Here is a 21,187-nt window from a genome sequence, read left to right as displayed (position 1 = left end):
TTCAGTATAACAGTTCATGCATTATATATATGTAGAGTTCATATTTTAATTATGCGCTTTTCTTTTGTAGATCGTATGTTAATTGAATGAACTGATGCCATTGTGTATCATTTGAATGAACTGTCTGATACCATTAGTTGGGAAAACTATTTGAGGACATTTGTCTTGTGTTTTATGTGTTTAATAAATTATGAAGATGGTCACCGCACCTGACAGTCTCTATATGGTGTTTTTCTTTATTAATACAGAAACAATTTCACTGCAAATAATTGAGACGTGGGTATTGTTTTTTGTCGTTGGTATTAGGGTGTCGTTAGAAAATAAGGAGCCTAGAGTATATAAATAATTTATTTTCGGTTGAACAGAGTGAATTGAGAAATAATTCAATTTATTTGAATAAAATATTGTTTAAACTAACTGTACTTCAGTTCACCTATGATTATAATGGAAACGATAAGAAAGGATATGACCATGCGTAACTGTTTGTACCCTTAGTTCACGCTTTTAATTCATTTACTCGACAAAAAAAAATGGTTTTCATATTTTCATTCTAAGAATGAGGGTATATTGCATTCACTTGTCTGTTCGGTCGTCTTTTTGATTTAACAGATACCTTCTTCTTGTTAGCCGATATAATATGTTGAATGAACTTATAATATTTCATCACACCTTTTTTCAAATATAAATTAAATAATAGAATTAAATTTATTTTATATCAAAAGGTGAGTAAACGTTGTAAGTGGTGACCACTTTTTTAATCTGTCTAACACAGGTCTGCCTTCTGTGTTTTAAAACTTTGACTTTTTAAATCTGTGGAATGAAGTGTAATCTTTTCTGGACGCATGATTAAACGCACCTCATTCTGTATGTGTTTATTCAATTTTAACCAATTTCTCTGACGTCAGTCTATTGTTCTAACAGTGGATTATTTTTTAAGAATCCACTGACCACCATGTTAACTTAAGATAATTTATGTCATAACTTTAAGCTTTTAACTTACGAAATGTAATCCTCTCAAAAACGAGTGACAGATGAAAGGTTCGAACCCGAGCGTATTTTCGTCAGTGAAGATTGTAGTCTATGCATGATACCACTAGACCACGAGCGCTTATATAAAATAATATTTTAATAACACTCTTAAAGCGTATATTGGTCAATACATGTCAATAAACTGTATTTATGTCTTTTTGATATATAATAAAATAAATAACACCATACAATCAAGGAATTGTAAGTATTACTTATTAGAACAGTTCCTTTATAAAATAAACATCCATGAACACATTACACTTATCACTTTTAACGTACAAGGTCTTCCCCTTTTCATCATAACAATTTTTTACTTTTGGAATTAGTATTATAATGCTATCATACCATCACTTTTTTTTTGTTTGATTATAAATGGTCCAAATATACATCAACATTTAACTGTCTCTAATGTGAATAAATTGTGATAAGCTACAACTGTAAAACTACTTCTTTGACTCTAAAACCAGAAACAAAATCGTCAACTTGTTATGAAAAATGAAACATAAATACCTCTCAGATTAAAAAAGTATTTTGGTAGAGAAAAAAAGTAAAATGAAAAAATAAAATATTCCCGGTCCTAGGTTTGAACTTGGTACTGTTGGTATCCAAGTTGTTTCTTTCTGTGCCAACGACTAGCTGATCTTGGCTATGAACAGATTACATGACATCTATTAAAATTGACATACTTATATATTGTACATTTGTAGCATGAGCAATTCTGATTGGGTTGCAGAATGCGTACCACAAATATTACTAGTTTATTTACTGATTGAAGAGGGATGCCAAATGTAATAACGTTGAAATAATTTAAACATAATGAAAGCGAACCAGTTTACACAATATTTATATATTATTGTTCAATGAAGACCAATCAATGTATTTATTTTGTCATCAACTGTGAGGTGGTTTTATTGTGGCATTTATACTTCATTCAGATTTTAAATAATCTTAGTCCGTTTGTAAATATATTGTAAATCCCAACAAATGAATTGTATTAATACAATTGACTTGCTCATTTGGTTGCTAAATACTATATATGTAAATATTCAAGGTTTTCAAATGTTGGTAACTATTTTTTTTAAACTTTCCAAACAAGATTACAAAAAAATCCGTATAATAATTATATATCTTTTTGAATGAATTATGAATACTAAAATATATTCAATATAAAAAATTTGTAATGATTAAACATTGAATGAAATAATTATTTACAAATATACAATCTGGAATTAATAAGGGTACTAGATAACAATCGATTTAAGTTAAATTAAACTTATATTAAGTTAAATATAAATGTAAACCGTGTGGATCTAACCATTTCCAGCTATTAGAGAATAAAAAAGACAAAATAGAAAATTATTTTCATGAAATTTCGTTGATTCATTGTCAGATGATGAAACAGATAGTCGTTTTACTAGAAATGGGTTAAGCTAGAGAATTGATAAGAAGTAGTAGATTCGAAAACGATAATCAACGTTGATTATCGTTTACGAATCCACTACTTCTTATCAATTCTCTAATACTGAAAGTCAAGAGCTTGTAATTCAGTGATTGTCATTGGTTGCTGTCTGTCTTATTTGGGTTTTTGTTTTTGTTCATTGTTATAACCTTTGCCAGGTCGTTTATGGGTCATTGTTTAAGGGCATATGATACAGTTTTGATCCCATAATGAAATTTTTATGAACATTTGCGAATAGTCTATTTTTTACCTGAGGTAAAATGAGGTAGAAATTTCAGATATATATTTTCTCAAAATTCGGATTTGTAGATCTATGTATTTTTCCTTCCGACAGAAATGCATAACTTTTTTGGTTTAAAAGATAAACACAAGCTGTGTTTAATCAAATCATTTGTTATTTCTGTTTTATATAACTGTCTCATAAATTTATGATTTGTTTTGTTTTAGAAATAACTCAAATTTATCAAATGGTCATGAATGTAGAAAAAACATAATTTTTTGCTGTATATTTATCAAATTTTAAAAAATTGCATTCTTGACTTATTCATGAAAATTGGTACAAATAATCTTCATACGTAATCAAACCGAATATCATTTTAAAAAAGAGGGGTTCATGAACTCGCTTTCAAGATAAATCAGTTTGGGTGATAAAAATCAGTCGAAAAATGCATCTTTTTCCCGATATGTCACAGTTTGACGTCGCGAAAATAACACTTTACGTTAGCAAAGTCATTACTTCCCCTGTAACTGTAGAATAGTTGAACTTGTTACATTGGTATTCATATGATCTCCGTTAAGAATGTTCATGACATTATTACATTTTAAAAGATTTAAAGTTGAATTTCTTCTTATTTTATTTTTGAAAAGTTCAAATAATTAAAAGAATCATATTTCATTTAAGAATATATCATTTTGCTTTTTAAAAACTGTTTAAAGAACATGTTGAACTGTTTGCTGTTTTCCAATTTAGGTCAATTTGAAAATCATTGTACATTCGAATCTCTTAACTCATGATTTTGTAGTCTTTCCTGTTGCAGTGCGCGGCCTTTCTGCTATGAGCCTGTCTCTTAATTGTACCGGTGAGCATTACGGTTGTTGTGTAAAAAAATTTAACATCCAGAATCAACATAATGGAAACTGATTTTTTTCCAATGAATAAACTAATCTATTAAGGTTTTGGATATTTAACATACTAGTTTTATAAGAAATTATTTTGATTCTCGATACAACCCTATTTCTTTCACTGCATGTGAACGACGATTTTCTCTCATCCTGATTCCACACCGTGCATGGTGTACTAATCTAACACAAACAATCTTTTATTAAAATTGAAACATAATGTTATCATCACGCTCTCAGCACGTTAAAGAGCCATTGCAATTATTTGGGGTCCGTAGATGACCAGTTGCATGGCAAAATTTTCGCACGTATTCAGCAAACCCTACTTCCAATGGTAGCTATTCCGCCAGGTTGGCCTACTTCACTTTGCAGTATTAGGATCATGCATGAAATATTCGCCATTGGACGTTTAACAAAAAGAAAAATATCAAACAACAAATTGTTATCTAAATATGGTTCTCGTATTATGAATCATGATTTATGTGAACAGTAAACCATTTCAAATCGTCCACAGATGTTTAGTCTCAAAATGGTAAAGAATATTTAAAAAGAGTATGACATTGCAACTTTGAAAAATGATATTCAAAATTAGTTAATTGCATAACTTTTCAAATATACATAGAGACATGTGCATTATAAGCAAATAAGATAGCAACCCAATGAGACTTCAAGCTAAACGACATTTACTTTACAGACCAGTATCATGTTTATGAACCAAAGCTTGTTCAATGTATACTATCCAAACACATTTGCAAACTTGTGTTTATAATTTACCATGCCATGGTTAAAATCTACTAGAATGAAATTAAGGTATTAGCTAGCGGGAATATTTGAGAGCAAAATCGTACATAATTTTTTTTTTTAATATCTCATAAACAACAAAAATGCTAAGCAAAAACGTACATCACTTGAGAGTTTGGTAGTCATAAATTCTTAAGCTTTTAGAATCAGCTATCCATAATTGACCCTCTCTATATGCAATGGCTGCAGGTGAACTAAGACCATCATTTTTATCTAGTAGTATTTTTTTAAACTGTAACTTTCCATCCAATTGATATATTGTATTAAACTGCATATCGCTCACCAATACGTTGCCGTCGTTATCGTAGCAAAGTCCTTTGCAGACGTATTGTAAGTACGGGCTTTGTCCAGACTTACCCGAGAAGGAATACGAATTTTTCGGTTCGAGGCTATAGGAATAAACATAGTTCCGTATTCCAGTTGTTTGTTCTACGTCATATATTATGCTAAAGTTGTTACTCGAGTGCACCGACATGCAACAACTCTCGCTCTTACTATTTACCAGCGTAAATGATTTCTTTTTTATTCCGTTGGTCTCAAAGACGGTCATTTGTCTTGAATCCTTATTACTCATCCATATGAAAACAGAGTTGTCTGACTTCACGTAATCCATGCATAACGGCATGTACGGATCGGTACTTGTGAAGGGCGTCACATTACCTCTTGCGTCAATTTGATTAATAAAGCTTTTTGTTCGATTAAGGACTAACAAATCTCCATTTTTCAGAACAGCAATGTCGTCCGCTTCTTCAGAATAAGCCGCCTTCTGTATTCCAGAGAAGTTAAGACGGAATAATTTCCTATCTGAAATGAACCATGCGTCAGATGTGTTAACTGGGATAATTTTCGTGACCGGAACTACCAGATCTGCAAGTGGAATCATTGTCACGAGACCTTTCTTATCTACTTCAGTCATAGTGTTGTCGTCTGATAAAAGCTCATGTGAATTGTATGTTTGTGTAGATATATCATTTGTATTTCTCGTGCCACAATCTTCTCCAATACAACCTAATAATGTGTCACCAGACGGCGCATTCAACTGTAACAACGGCCCTACCTTGTCATAGTTTAATTTTAAACATTCTTCGTTAATAGAACATTTTTTTAAGCTACAGTAAAGCCTTGTAAGTGAGTCCCCTGATGCAGGATTTTCCATTTCATTTTCACAAAACTTAACCTCATCCAGAAGGCTATGAACCTGATTCCTGCTTACCTCAAATACTTCCTTTGAAGCTTTTAATAGATTCTTTACCTCTATTTCAATTTTATTCTTCCACTGCAATTCACACTTGTGAATATCCTCTTCTACTTTTGCCTCGTCTTGAACATTTTTTTCATTCGCTTCTTCTAACAGCTTTTTAGTTTCTGCAAGATCATGTTGAGTTGCTGATTTATTATCTGAGCACCAATAATTCACCTTGTTCCTAATAATGTCATTTGATTCGGATAATCCTTTGACCTTATGCTGTTGATGATTCTCTAACAAACACTGAACACATATGATATCTTCACATTCTTTACAAAAGAGGCGCATTTGTTCATGTTGGTGTTGTGAGCAGTTCATTTTTATTTAAATGAATAACTTCTTTATGCAGGCATTGGTTTGCCTCCAGTATCTTGAATCTTAAAATAGAAAAATAATATCCTGTATACACAAAATATAAGACAATTTCAAAACAGTGATCTTGAAACGTAAGAAATAATGTAGATTTGTGATGGAAGACCACCTCATATCTTCTGAAAGTCTTTACTGTCGGCTGTAAAACCGTTACCAGGAGTGAAACCGTACTTTACAATTTCATAACAACTTCCATGCCATATTTTGACACAGATGTTTACACATGTTCTAAGCATCTGCATCATTTAATTTATGTAGTAATCATTCGTGAATTTGGTATCAGGTCGATTCGCCGAGATTACATGTTCGCCCTTGGTCCGTTCGCCCCGAGTTCGTTCGCCCAAAGGTTTGCCCACAGGCGCTTGGGTATACGATACAGATAATTTTTTTATGTTTTTTGATGTTGATTAAAATGTTCAATTTTCTTTATTTATCCAACATATCTATCACTTCTGCAGCATGTCTCACCTAGTTTTGAGTGATTTTACCAACCGTGATAAACTCCCCATTTTACAGTCCACACTTTTGTTGCTTGGTGGCCAGTTTTTTTTAACTATCTACATTTGACAGAAAACTTTCAAGGCGAAGTTGCATTGCACCAAGTTGACCAAACTTAAATAATGAGTGTATAAAATTAATGGCTTGGTACAGGACATTTTAATAAATTGGAGGGTTGAACCTGGTTTTGTGGCTAGCCAAAACCTCCCGCTTTTATGTCAATGTTAAATATAACATTAAAATGACAACTTTACATGACAGGACTCAACTAAAAATAAATGGGAAAACATACATGACAGCGAAACACACAAATGAAAGCTATCAAAAGGTACAAGGCTTATAATTTAATACGCCAGACGTGGGTTTCATATGCATAAAACTCATCAGTGACGCTCGGATAAAAAAAAAACTAGAGGCTCTAAAGAGCCTGTGTCGCTCACCTTGGTCTATGTGAATATTAAACAAAGGAAGCAGATGGATTCATGACAAAATTGTGTTTTGGTGATGGTGATGTGTTTGTACCTCTTACTTTACTAAACAGTCTAACTCTTGCAGCTTACAATTATCTCTATCTATAATGAACTTGGCCCAGTAGTTTCAATGGAAAATATTAATAAAAATTTACAAATTTTATGAAAATTGTTAAAAATTGACTATAAAGGACAATAACTCCTTAGAGGGTCAATTGACCATTTCGGTCAAGTTGACTTATTTGTAAATCTTACTTTGCTGAACATTATTGCTGTTTACAGTTTATCTCTATCTATAATAATATTCAAGATGATAACTAAAACAGCAAAATTTCCTTAAAAAATACTGATTCAGGGGCAGCAACCCAACAACGGGTTGTCCGATTCATCTGAAAATTTCAGGGCAGATAGATCTTGACCTGATAAACAATTTTACTTGGTCAGATTTCCTCTAAATGCTTTGGTTTTTGAGTTATAAGCCAAAAGCTGCATTTTACCCCTATGTTCTATTTTTAGCCATGGCGGCCATCTTGGTTGGTTGGCCGGGTGACCGGACACATTTTTTAAACTAGATAACCCAATGATGATTGTGGCCAAGTTTGGATTAAGGGTGCCCAGTAGTTTCAGAGGAGAAGATTTTTGTAAAAGTTAACGACGACGGACGACGAGCGACGGGCGCAAAGTGATGGGAAAAGCTCACTTGGCCCTTCGGGCCAGGTGAAAAAAAGGCCGAAAGCTAAAACAAGTACATTTTTAAAGTTAGAGCATTGAGGACCAAAATTCCAAAAAGTTGTGCCAAATACGGCTGCGGTTATCTGCCTGGGGTAAGAAAAACCTTAGTATTTATAATAATTCATACTTTACAGTAAAAATGGCTATATAATAGATATACATGTTAGATATACCGAAGTGGTGACTAATAACTACAGAATAAAAATGAATACGTAAAACAACCTTAATCAGCACATAAAATAAAACTCCAAAAGGGGAGAGGGGTTATGATTTTGTTTTCTAAAATATGTTCTGATCCCCAATTTGATTTTTTAAAAATGTTCTGGTCAAACTTATGATTGATAGCGTTGAAAAACTAAATAAATCGATCGCGCTATGCAAAAAAAAGTTTCCGATAGAAACAAAAAAATATTATACACCCCCCCCCCCCTTCCTCCCCGGCCAACCATCAATCACATCCCCACAGTTAATGCTTTTCAAACGAGAAGTCTTTAAAGGCGGGATTGGAGAGTAAAATAACAAAAAAAAATGTCAGTTAACACACTCCACTAAAAATAGATGAAGTTAACTCACTAGAAGAATAAAGGAATATTTACCATTCATACAATGATTATGATATACACTGGTGTAATTCGGTTTAACGAGAGAAATGATCGTGAAAGAATATCTAACGGTGGTCAAGTATTGCTAGACGATCGTGAAAGCTCTGGTACTGGATCGTGAAAGACATTTAATCAAGAAGACATATGAAAGGTCACTAAATAATCTAATTTATGTATTTACACAGACTTTACAACAAAATAAAAATGTCTGTCAAAATGGTTCAACATTATGATCAGTATGTATGTGAGGAAATCCAGTTTTAAAAGTACAATAGTTTTTACAAAACAACAAAAGGCAGATCGCTTCTCGACATTTCAATGACATAAAAAATGTATACAAACATGATTTGTTCACAAATTCGAATAAAATAAACTACTGTTCTCCGAATAAGGGCATTCTTTTTGAATGAATCAAATGGTTATCATAGTTATCTTGTATAAGCATAATCTGAAACTTGGTAAAAAAAGGAAATATTTAAACAAAATTGATTTTTCGGATCGTGAAAAATCCCGTACCGCTTTTTGAAGATCGTGAAAAGGATCGTGAAATATATGATGCTACGAAGACGTTCAAATTATTCTTCAATTATATGATAATTAATATTTCATGGAGGAAAGTTTAGTTTTGTGGTCAAGTCCGTATCGCGGTTTCGCTAAGCTATAGGATAACTGTCTTTTGTGTTGATTGTAAGGTGTACATTTTCTACTTCTGCAAGGTTTCAAATAACTTTGACCCTATTATCATGCATCATTTGGTCGTGTTCGTTTTATGTTGTTTGACCTTTCGCTTATATACCTGTATGATATAGCACCACGACATTTGGTGTATGGTGTACATGTCTGCCTGCATGTTTTATATATATGACGTCATTTGAAATGAAAGTAAGATGTCTATGTCTGGCTGTCGTCAGGGTTCATATACTTTCGAACTTATGTTCCGAATTAATTTACCAAACACACCTTTTACATTTGTCAGTTTCTAAGGTACTGTAAGTATCGGCACACCTATATTTGGTGTACGGTATGTTTGAAGAGATCTGTTTGGCATGGTTCATCTGACTTTGACCTCGTTTTATGAATCAGTGACAATCTTAAAGTGTATTTGACAATTCTAGTAAAATATGTTCCGAATTAATTGACCAAACATACCTTTTACATTTGTCAGTTTCTAAGGTACCGTAAGTATCGGTACACCTATATTTGGTGTACGGTATGTTTAGAGATCTGCTTGGCATGATTCATCTGACCTTGACCTCTTTTTATGAATCATTGACAATCTTAAGTGTATTTGACAATTCTTGTAAAACCTTTAATTTTACAGACGTTCAACAAAATATATACTATCATAAGTAAAGCAGACGAGAAAGATCAGCATTTGCGCTCTGGTATTCTTTAGTCTGTAGTATATAGTTACCTCATTGGAAATCAACCCACATCTGCTACGTTGTATACATGTATAAAGATACATAGAATTTAAGAAAGTACTGTTGCACAAAACGAACAAAATGTTGTTATCGTTTATTCTCAAATTGTTCATGAAAGCTGCTGTGTTTGTTATAATTTTTGGTTGATGGTTAACATTTTGGTGTAAACGTTGCATACCCATTTTATTGGCTAAATAGTGGAGGTCTGCCTGAATTGTACTTGACCGATTCTCAAAGCTGTATTTTTCGCACTGATTAAGGCACGTTTTTAGTTGGGCTTTTTTTTGTTAACTTTCGAGGTTAAGTGTTGTATTTGAAAAAAAAGAAGCTTTAATGTTCATTCTTATCTAGATAGTTACAGGCTTCAACCAGTTGTAGGTATATAAAGTGGTAATAGAAATATTGATTTCTGATTACTAGTATTAAGTCTGATCACGCATTATCTTTCATGATAAAAAAAAATGCGTTGCTTGATCTTTCACGATCAAGTTTGGTGAACATTCAACAAAATTCAAGAATTTCATTAGCAAATTAATAGTTTTAAGGGACGAGCATACTTCTAGTTTACTGTACTATCAGATACACCAAAGATTAAATTTCAAAAATATCATGATATATTGAAATATGACCATTATAGATACAAATAGCGTGTTTTTTTTTAAATTAATAGACATGCATTGCGCCTTTTGTGTTTTTTCATAAAGTACTGCATATTTTCTTTATCTTATTGCACAGTAATTTTAATTAAATTTTAAAAAAATCATGATACATTGAAATATGACCATTATAGATACAAATAGCGTATTTTTGTGGGTTTTTTTTTTAGATTAATAGACATCCATTGCTCCTTTTGTGTTTTTTCATAAAGTACTGCATATTTTCTTTATCTTATTGCACAGTAATTTTAAGAAACTTGAACCATTTTTGACAGACATATTTTTTGTTCGGATTTGTTCCGCGTTTTGAAAATAATGCGACACGGAAATGAATGGCAAAATGCATAAAAGTCAGAAATCGCTAACAAAATACTTGGGAATGAACGAAGAGTTAGACTTAATTTTAAATTATTGTTATCATTTTAACGCAGCTGTTTTTATGTTGAATGTTCGTTAAACCTAATACAGATGGTATCAATTACTCCTTTATACATGTTTTAAAAAAAAAGCATTATTGAGGGCTTACCAAGAAGGGCTGGACAGGGGTAAGGCAAAATCGAAATGAGGAGCAGGAAGCGGAAGGCAAAGGGGAAGGAAGCGAGAGCCAGGGTGCGGGACACCAGAGGAAGTGGGGGATACAAATAGGGATATTCCTGGAAAAAGAATTGAATGACTTTTGTATGGGTTTAAGGGGAAGAGAAGAGGAAGTAGGGGGAAAAGGGATTAAGGGGTTTTGTGAATGGTTTTCTGCATGTATGTCATTGTGTTATATTCCTTGTATAAATCGTGTAAAAAGATGTCTTTAAATTCGATGTCAATTTTAAAACTTTCTGAAAATACTCAAAATAGTAAGGTACATGTATCATATATATTGAATTGTGCTTTAAAAATCTTTAAAGCATAATATTTATGAAACGATTATTAGTTATCACTAGTTAGGCTTAAAATTTAAGTGAATTTTGGGGGCAGGGAGGGTTAGGAATGAAAAGTGAAAAGTGAATAGCGAGACTAAAAAAAGAAATTGCAATTACAGATACGTTATATTTTTTAAACAAACATGTATTTATCATCAATTGCACTTTAGGGTCTACGGGTTAATATTTCAAACGTATAAAGGGCTCATTTCAAAGTGATACAAGTCAATGCAGTTGGTGTTCTGGGTATGAGAAGTGTTGATCTTTTTATTATAGATTTTAGTCCGAAACAATACTTTCGTCTTTTCAATTTTGATCAATAGTTGTCACACTAAATCATCCGGCATTCGTGGAAAATACCGCCAATAAATCTCAGTCAATATTGATTAAAATACAAGAAGCAGAACAAAGTCTTTTTAACATACCGCGACTTTTCAATTTGTAAAATAAAAGGAGGGGACATTTGTAATACTCAACATTGGTGGATTGTTGACCCCCTTTTATTCGATTTTTTATATATTTTATTTTCTTTTTCTTTTTAATTATGTTAACGTTTCATGGTGCTTTTTTGAAATGGCTTGATCGGACGCTGTTAAAGAAATTATGCGTTATGGGCTATGCTCATTGTTGAAGGCCGTACGGTGACCTATAGCTGCCGGTTAATTTCTGTGTCGTTTTGTCACTTGTGAAGAGTTGTCTAAGGGAGCTACCATTTGATTTTTATGGGGGGGGGGGGGGGGGGGGCTAGGATGAAATTTGAAAAAAATAGGCAGGACAGGAGTTTTGAGTAAAAAAATAAGGCAGGATGAGACACTTTGCAAAAAAAAAGGCAGGATGACAATTTAGGTTAAAAAAAGTCAGGATAAACTAATAAAAAAAAGGCAGGACCGAATAGAGTGAAAAATAAAAAGGCAGGACAGAGATTACAACTAAAAAAAAAGGCAGGACAACATTTTTCATCCTAGCCCCCCATAAAAATCAAATGGTAGCTCCCTAATTGGCAATCATACCACATCTTCTTTTTTTATATGTACATAACACTATTGGTAGAAGTGAAGGCGTGCTTTCCAAATACGGTAGATTAACACCCAACACCCCCTCCCCCGCTTTGTTGACAATGATCAGTGACATCAGTGTGGAACTAATTTTATCTGTCAAACAATCTGTTGTCACTTTTTACTGATAAACATGAATCAATAAAGTGAATAAAAAGTCTGTTAAAGTAGTCTATATAATTTTACATGTGTACTTACGTGGACGCGTGGCCGTTTATGACGAATTACCTTATTTCAATTTTTCCCTACATGTCGTAAATGACGGTTCAAGGTTAAATCGATGTTTTCCGGAAATATTCAGCATGTTATCTTTTATCAATCAGTTACAAAAGTGATTAAATATTTTACAATGTTATGATTTGTTATGGATGACAAAATGTAAATGTAAGATAAATCGGTTGTATAATAGGACTCATTGTTCAACGTAAAAATTCTAAAATTAATAGCTAGCTTATCACTTTTTCGTTTTCTCATGTTTTTATTTATAGTGTGATAATAACTTTTTGCACATGTCATATTTAGTAGATCTTAGTATATAATTGATAAAAAAAAATGCATGTAGATAAAGCGGGGTTGAATTTGGCATATTGATCCATATCATATTATATATATGTGAATTCCAAACCATATAAGGGTCTAGATGAGGTAGAAAAAAATGGAGAATAATGGGGGGTGGGGGGGTATCTAGAACAATGAATGATTGTCCACAAATATAATATATAGAAATATGAATGAATGGCCACAATTATATAATATAGACACCTCACCCCTCCTCCCTAGCCCCCACCCTCATAATATGAAAAAAATGAATGTAAAAATTCCCAATGTAAGAAACATTTGTAATTATATTTTGTAAATTATTGTAAATTGTTTCGATTTTCCGCATTGTTAAACATCTCTACTCGTGTTCAACATGTACTTTTTGGTTAAATGTACAAACTTTGACACCTCAAAAAATGTCCGTGCACCTTAAATGATTTGCATTTATGATCAACGCCCGGGGATCAACCACAAAATAATACATGTTTGGAGAAAATAGTTGTACTCTTATTTAAATCTATATACATTCATTGATAACGGTTCAACCGTTGAAACTAAAGGATTTAGATACAAATGGGGGGTAAAAATAAAGGAGACGGGAAATAACATTTGAAGATGTAGAATATTACATTTTTAGCTTTTAAATAGCTTACTACGTTAACAAAATTGTGTTTGATGAAGTTGCAGTAGAAGCATGAAATAAATTCGGTAATATGTTTTTCAATCGTGAAATTTACCAGTAATTTCCTCTTTATGAGTAAATGGTATGAACTATTCTCATTGTTGAAGGCCTTACGATTGCCTATAACTGTTTACGTCCACTTAATTTGAGCTGTGATGGATAGTTGTCTCACTGGCAATCATATCACATCTCCTAGTTTTTATTGAAAAAAGATCCAATTATTATATTATTACCTACACAGCTACTTTTGCATAGGTACTATTTATGTACTAAAAAAATGCAGTACTGGAAATTTACTTTTAATATTTAGTACTATTTCTTTACTTTAAAACTAATGTAATATTTAGGTACTTGTATTTTACAGTACTTGATTTGTACTAAATATTTTGGTACAGAAATAATACAATATTCCATGTTTGAAAATCATAACTTTAAGAGATTTGAAATAGAAAAACTTTCAAAATGCTGAAAATGTAACGATAGTAACCAAAAATCTATAGTACCTAAATTTCAAGTACAAATAAAGTACTGTCAAATACAGGTACCTAAATATTACAATAATTTTAGAGTAACAAAATAGTACTGAATATTAAAAGTAGATTTCCAGTACTACAAATTTTTAGAAATAGTACCTATGCAAAAGTAGCTGTGTAAATGAGCTTATGGGATGAACTATCGCGTTTATATATTCCAAAACCTAAACCAGTGATTCCTAATTTCAAGTACTAGCAGAATTTTGTTAACGTTTTATTTCGACAACTGTTTAACATTTTATTGATATCATATTCCATAGGTTTGTATATGACAAAATTAAATTATGTTGATCGACCGTCCAATCATATTTAGAGAAAAAAATCTATTAATGATCAATTGAAAGACTGACTTCAACATTCTGATTCTCATCGAGCAAAGCTTTTTCTAAAATAGGAATCGTAGATACAAATGTCTTGTTTTGGTTTATTATAATTCTTATTTTGTGGAGAACCACAATGATTCTACCAGAAAATATACCGCAGATGAAGTTATCAAAATGCTGGACTTTTTGATCGACAATATATTTGTTGAGTTTGATGGAATTATATTGTAATAGACGTTCGGTATTCCAATGGGTACTAATTGTGCACCCCTACTGACCGATTTGCTTTTGTACTTAATTTAAGCAAAATTCATTCAGAACGTTCTAAAAGACAAAAAGAAAAAGCACCTTGCAAAAATCACTGAATTACCCATATTTCAGCCAATACTTACATCTCATTAATCCCAGTGAATTTGAAATTAAGTATACTATTGATACAAGAAGGACTGCTTTCATACCATGATCTCTTCATCGAAATTGACACAGATGGACGACTTTACGCTAAAATCTATGAAAAAAGGGACGGTTTTAACTTCTAAATTATCAATTTCCCATTTCTCAGCAGTAACATACTCACTGCCCAATCGTATGGTGATTACATATCTCGTGCATGTTCACACTATAATATACGGACTTAATATACAGGAGTGTGCTCCTTTCGCAGAAACTGCACCAGCAATGAACAATTGCTTACAAATTGATCAATATTCACACCAATCAGGTCGCTGTTGATTTTTTCCGCTTGAATTATTTTACATTTTGCGCGTAAGGGCAATTGATAGCTTGCTACATGGTATGGTTTTTGTTCACAGTTGGAAGTCGTAAGGTTATTATTTTGTTTTGTTCACACATCGTTGTCAATATAATGGGATTTGATGCGACTGTCATACAAGTGAGAGGTTTAACGCTTTAAAACCAGGTTTAATCCACTATTTTCTACAAACGAAAATGTCTGTTCCAAGTCAGGAATATGACAGTTGTTCGCCATTCGTTTGGATTGTTTGAGCTTTTGATTTTGTCGTTAATTAGGGACTTTCTATTTTGAATTTTCCTCGGAGTTCAGTATTTTTTTGTGATTTTACTTCTTTTTTTTTTTAACCTTGAGCATCACTGATAGAAAGAGATTGCACAAAAAGTGCAAAAAATGATATTTGCATGTTGTCATATTATTTTTGCTCAATCGTTTGAACCACGAAGTTATCTTATCGATAGTTGATACCAGTATCTTCAATCAAAAGCTTGCATTGTATTGAATCATAGCTGGAAAAATATCTTTTACAATACATAAAAGGGGAGGCAACGAGCGATGGTGCTGACTGTCGCCAGTAGAGTAACACATAGAATACGGCTTAGAAACACATATTTATTTTTGTGCAGAAGCTGATGGTTTGTTTATTCAATTATAATTCGACTGTGTACACAATGACATACTTCATTGTGTTGACTATATAGGATATTGTCTCTGAATGTAAGTGTTCCCCCTAATTTGTATGTGATTGTTTTCCCCTATATGCCTTGATATAAAGGTATGTAGGGGAAACACATTTCAGAGACAAGTGCTTGTCGTTGACTGGCGTTTTGGTTGAGGTATTACACTTCTCTTGTATTCTATGGAGAGTTTTCTTTTAACGTGTAACGCCATAATACCCCCAAATTGTTCTTACTACCCAGTTTAAGTCAATTATGCAAAACAAAAGTGACGGAAATCTTACAAAAGAGGGGCGAAAAATACTTAAGGAACAGTCAAACTCATAAATCGAAAATAAACTGACAACGCCATGGTTAAAAAAGGAAACGATAAACAGACTAATAATAGTACAGAAGACACACCATAGAAAACTAAAGACTAAGAACTACGAACCCCATCAAAACCTTGGGGTGATCTCAGGTGCTCCGGGAGGGTAAGCAGATCCTGCTCCACGTGCGGCACCCGTTGTGTTGCTCATGTTATTAAAAATCCGGTAAATAGTCTTAGTTTTCTTAGAGAATTAAAATTCGTTTTTTAATCCTTTTATTATGCACGTCTTTTAAACAGATTAAAATCCTGAAGATACACATACAGTGGTCACATTATAAATCAATAAGTAAAATCACAAAAATACTAAACTCCGAGGAAAATTCAAAACTGCAATTCCCTAATCCATACTCTTACTTCAATGAATGAAGTACTAGTAGCAAATTAATAATGTTAAAAACAAAAATCGAAATTTAGAAGAAAAAAGTAGTTATCAAAATACGTCACTGGTAACTATTTCTAACAAAATACACAATGAGCATGGATTAACGTCAGATTTTTTCAAATCTTCGGAAAAAACAAATCTGTTATTCGTCTTTTGTTGTCGGATATGTGCAAATTAAATACTCCTCATAAAATAGCATGGAACGTTATGGTTTTAAAAAATCAAATTTCTGGAACTATATAGAAATTATTAATCAGCTACAAATACATCCAGAAAGGAAACTATTTATTTTTCTTAAATATACAAAAATGAAAATATGTGCAATTTGGGTACCCTGACACTAATATGTAAAGACTATACGTTACACTTGAAACAAAAATCTTACTTTACTTTGAAATATATGAAAACAAGCAAAGAGGAACTAATTAGAACTTTGTTGTCTTTGAGAGAGAATTCCAAGAATAACCTTACAAAATGTTTCAATTCTTGCACAATGTTTTTGAAGTTCTCTTTCTGCTTTACTTGAAGACACTTCGCGAATATGTGTATCAACATAGGAGAAATTATCAATATATGGCATAAAGTATGATGGCAATTGCTTTGACTTTGCTGCTTTCAAAAGGGTGTCATATATCATTGTTGTGACTTTAATGTGACTCAAGTCCTTCAAATTATTTTGTCGAATTAGTACGATTGTATAAAACAAACAGTTTTTCAACATATAGCTTGAAATTTCGTCCTTTGCTTGAACAACATCTCCTCCAACAAAATCATCGTCAAACGTCGTTGAACTTTCATCTTGTGAAATTTCTGATTCTGAACAATTTTCACCCTTTCTTGAACTTTCTTCTTCGTATTCGAAATCTATTGAATGAACGTTATAATCACTCCGAGTATCATTGCTTCTTTCTATCATTTGCAATGACATGCTATCAGATTTTAAGACACCATTTTCTTTTGTTTCTCGTGATTCTAACGTGTTCTCTGTGTTCTCTGTGTTGGTTATATTGCTGTAAACTTGCTGTTCGCAATTTTTTGAACTCGTGCAAGGTGTAAAAGCTGTGTTTTTACTCAAATGTTCTGCTATATTTGTGATTTGTTCGTTACAATCAACATTTCTCCTGCTTGTTGAAGGTTGGTCCTCTTTCGATACAAACAACGTGCGACTGTCAATATTATTATCAACAGTCATTTCAGTAAAGGGTTCTTTAGCATATTTTCCGATAAATTTTTCCATAGGCTCAGCTTTGTTTTCCTTTGGTAAAAATATTTTTCTGATAACATGTGTTTCATCAAGAGCTACTATCCATCCAGCTGCTTTCTGAATTTCTAGTAAATTTTCACTGTTGATAGAATTATCTGAAGATTTTTCACTATCGCCAATTTGATCTTCACCCATTTGGGATATTATACAGGGTTGTAGCTGTTTAATGGTCTTTGTTGTAGTTTTTAACTTACCACTTTTATCGGGATCATCGTCGTTATCATTATTTTCGTCCTCAAAAGATTCTGTGTCAGTAGAACTGTCATTTTCGTCATCACTAAATTGAACAAGTGGACAGAAGTGCCAACTTTTTAAAATCTTAGAAAGAGAAAAACTCTCTCTTAACAAGTCTGGCATCATCTTGATAATCTGAATTTCAGCTGGAGCACTCGATATCCTAACATAACATGACTTCAAAGACGTGGTTGTATGAGGTAAATGAAACAATAGAAAGAATCCTGCCTCCTTTACCTTCGGAGTAAGCAGCTCCATAAAACTATGATCGATATCTCGTGGAATCCAGTTTGGTTTATGAATTGCAGGAACAATATCGATGCTTATGCTGACGCATTTAGCCAACGCTCCATACCACTGAATTCTGAGATTGATTATTGGTTTGTCGTCTGGAAATCCTAGAAGTCCGTCGAAATAAATGTCCTCGGAAGACCAAATGTCCGCCCTATTCACTGCACTGGTTGTTAGATCTTGAAATCTCTCGCGAACAATGTCTGACTGTAATACATCGCTTTGATCAACAAACGATACCAAATCGTGACTTTTGTGGTAATTTTTTAATTTCAAAATTGCAAATCCAGTTTCTAGAAGATCATCTGTTTGAATAACCTCGCATTGGCTGTTAAAGTATGATAAACAAAAAACAAAATCCATTTCGACTGGATCCCCTATTTGAGTACATTCTGCTGAACTTCCGGTTGGGAAAATAGTGCATTGAAATCGACTATCCATTTCACCAATAACATTAGCGATTCTGGTCATGAGTTCATGGACATCAGACTTTATTTTCGATGTATCACTTAAATTATCGGTAAAGCCTGTTTTTGGTGACGATATCAACAATTGTAATAAATCTTCAGCATTATCATCTATTCCAACACTACTCAATGTTTCCTGCATATTGTTTGCATTCTGATGATTAATCATAGACCGAACATAGATAGCGCTCTTCTCATATATTTTTCGTTTTTCTGTAGTAGCCATATTAACGCCATGATTATGATCATTTTCTAACAGTTGGAATACGTCACAGTTACCATGATGAATGGCAAGATCATATGGTGTGTATCCATGTTGGTCGACTAGATCTTTCCTTGCGCTGTTTTCAAGCAAAACTTTTATCATATTGAGATCCGAATGCCACGCCCCATAATGCAACAGTGAGGATCCATATCTGTCTACAACATTTACATCTACTCCGTGATCAAGAAAAAGTGTTGCCAATGGGGGATGTATTGATAAACTAGATTGCAACGTCATTCCCATAGGTGGAAATTCTAATGGAGTATACAAACAGTTGTTTGTTAGAGGAGAACGACCAAACTTATCTTTCACGTTAAGTTGTACGCCATATTCACATAGGCTTTTAAATGAGTGTATGGTTCGTACTCTAAACAAAACAGTTTGCCCAAAGATGTCTGTTATGTTCACATCTGCGCCTGCTCTTAAAAAGACGTCAACAAGTTCGTCGCGTTCTCTGAGAGCACCTTTCGCGAGTGGAGTGATGCCAAGACTATCCTTGTTATTTACATCAGCCCCTCTCTCGATCATGCAATTAATGGTTTCCATTTTAAATTGTTCGCCATCTGCATAAGTTTCGAATGCAGAATTGCCATTGTTATTTAGTTCGTTTAAAAGACGAACCAATACAACAGGCTCAACCGCAGTTAATCTACCAATCAAGTAGTCTCTAATCATTTTGTCCTTGGCTTCAATTATATCGGCAAAGTTTGTCTGTTCCTTTATGCTTTCGTTTGTGTTTGAAACCATAATATGGAAAACTGTAAATCCATCGTTGTCTTTCAGTTCATGATTAATATCCTTTCCATTTTGAAGCAAGAATGCCAGAATTTCTGGAATAAGATTACAGTAATTTTGGAAAACTTTATGAAGAGGCGTCTCCCCCATTTGGTCTTGTGCATTAATGTTAACATCTCTCTCAATTAGTAGCATGGCACATCTTTTAAACTGATCCATATTGTCAAAGCATGTTGTTTCAATCAAATGATGTAGTGCATTCCTACCAGAATGGTCCACTTCGTTTGTACCCAAACGCTGACTCTGTAATAGAACCTCCAGCTTTTTTTCAAAATTAAACTGTGCTGCCATATGTAAAGCATTCATGCCATGCGAATCTTTAGCATTGATATCAAGATCTGCATGAATTAATGCTTCCAGCACATCCACATTTACAGCTGAATTTCGGGTAGCATGAATAACTGGATCAATTTGAAAGTTTTTAGTGTCAATATGTAATTTAGGGTCTATTAGGAGCTGGACCATATCAACGTCGTTGTTATCAATTGCCATGACTAAAGGATATTCGCTGGACACTTCCAATTTATCAACGTGTACTCTTTCTAACAATTGTTTAACTTTTTCGTAATTGCCTTCTTTTACGAACATCGATAATGATTTAGTCCAATCCATTGCTCACCGGCATATACAAAAATTTAAGTCATATAAAAAGTAGCTGATGAAGGTCTGCAAAGATAATATTTCATCGTCATAAAAAAAAAATACATATAGAAGGTAAAGCTATCATGAAAAGTAGAAAAGTTGATATTATTTACGATTATCCAGGTCTTATTTATATAGATTAATAAGTATACTGTTGTAATAACCTTCATTAGTCTGCTATTGAGGTGAATTAATATCGATGAAATTTGTTTTATTATTTGTTAAAATGTTGCTAAATTGTAATTTTATACTTCTATGAAAATTAGACAATCTCTCTCAGTATTAGATTGATTTTTTTTTTATACTGAGTATTAGTTAGTTTTGGTAAGGGTATCTTAATTCTTGGACAATAAAATGTCTCATTGGATAAATTCAGTTTGCGATCTATGAGTTTGATATAATAAAATTAACGGTACCAATTTTCTTGCAATGTCCCTTTGGTATCTTTCATCACTCTTTTAAATCTATTATCCTGTATTGTGTCGATTTTTTAATTGAAACTTTTAATTCATTTCACAAATACGGCTGTCCTGACCTTATAATAAAAAGTTTGATTCAGAACTAAACTGATTTTTTTATTGTGAATTTTCAATA

General features: G+C 32.8%; 1 protein-coding gene and 1 long non-coding RNA gene across 2 annotated transcripts; both read right to left on the bottom strand.

Moving 5' to 3' along the window:
* Positions 1-5,568: 5,568 nt before the first annotated feature.
* LOC143080590 (uncharacterized) lies at positions 5,569-12,648 on the bottom strand. Its single transcript, XR_012979742.1, has 2 exons — positions 12,576-12,648; positions 5,569-6,031 (listed from the first exon to the last, which is right to left on the bottom strand). It is a non-coding gene; the product is annotated as an uncharacterized LOC143080590 (long non-coding RNA).
* Positions 12,649-16,461: 3,813 nt separating this feature from the next.
* Positions 16,462-20,614, bottom strand: LOC143080589 (uncharacterized). The gene has a single exon (XM_076256500.1). The coding sequence runs from the start codon at positions 20,561-20,563 to the stop codon at positions 17,057-17,059; it is 3,507 nt and encodes a 1,168-aa protein (XP_076112615.1). The 5' UTR covers positions 20,564-20,614; the 3' UTR covers positions 16,462-17,056.
* Between the last annotated feature and the right edge of the window lie 573 nt (positions 20,615-21,187).

This window comes from Mytilus galloprovincialis, chromosome 6 (genome assembly GCF_965363235.1).
Source record: "Mytilus galloprovincialis chromosome 6, xbMytGall1.hap1.1, whole genome shotgun sequence".
In the NCBI taxonomy this organism is placed as follows: domain Eukaryota; kingdom Metazoa; phylum Mollusca; class Bivalvia; order Mytilida; family Mytilidae; genus Mytilus; species Mytilus galloprovincialis.
This window is presented reverse-complemented; position numbering and strand designations above follow the sequence as displayed.

Bases quoted from the DNA above. Each gene is read 5' to 3' on its own strand.
- LOC143080589 (XM_076256500.1), bottom strand. From the start codon at position 20,563: ATGGATTGGACTAAATCATTATCGATGTTCGTAAAAGAAGGCAATTAC.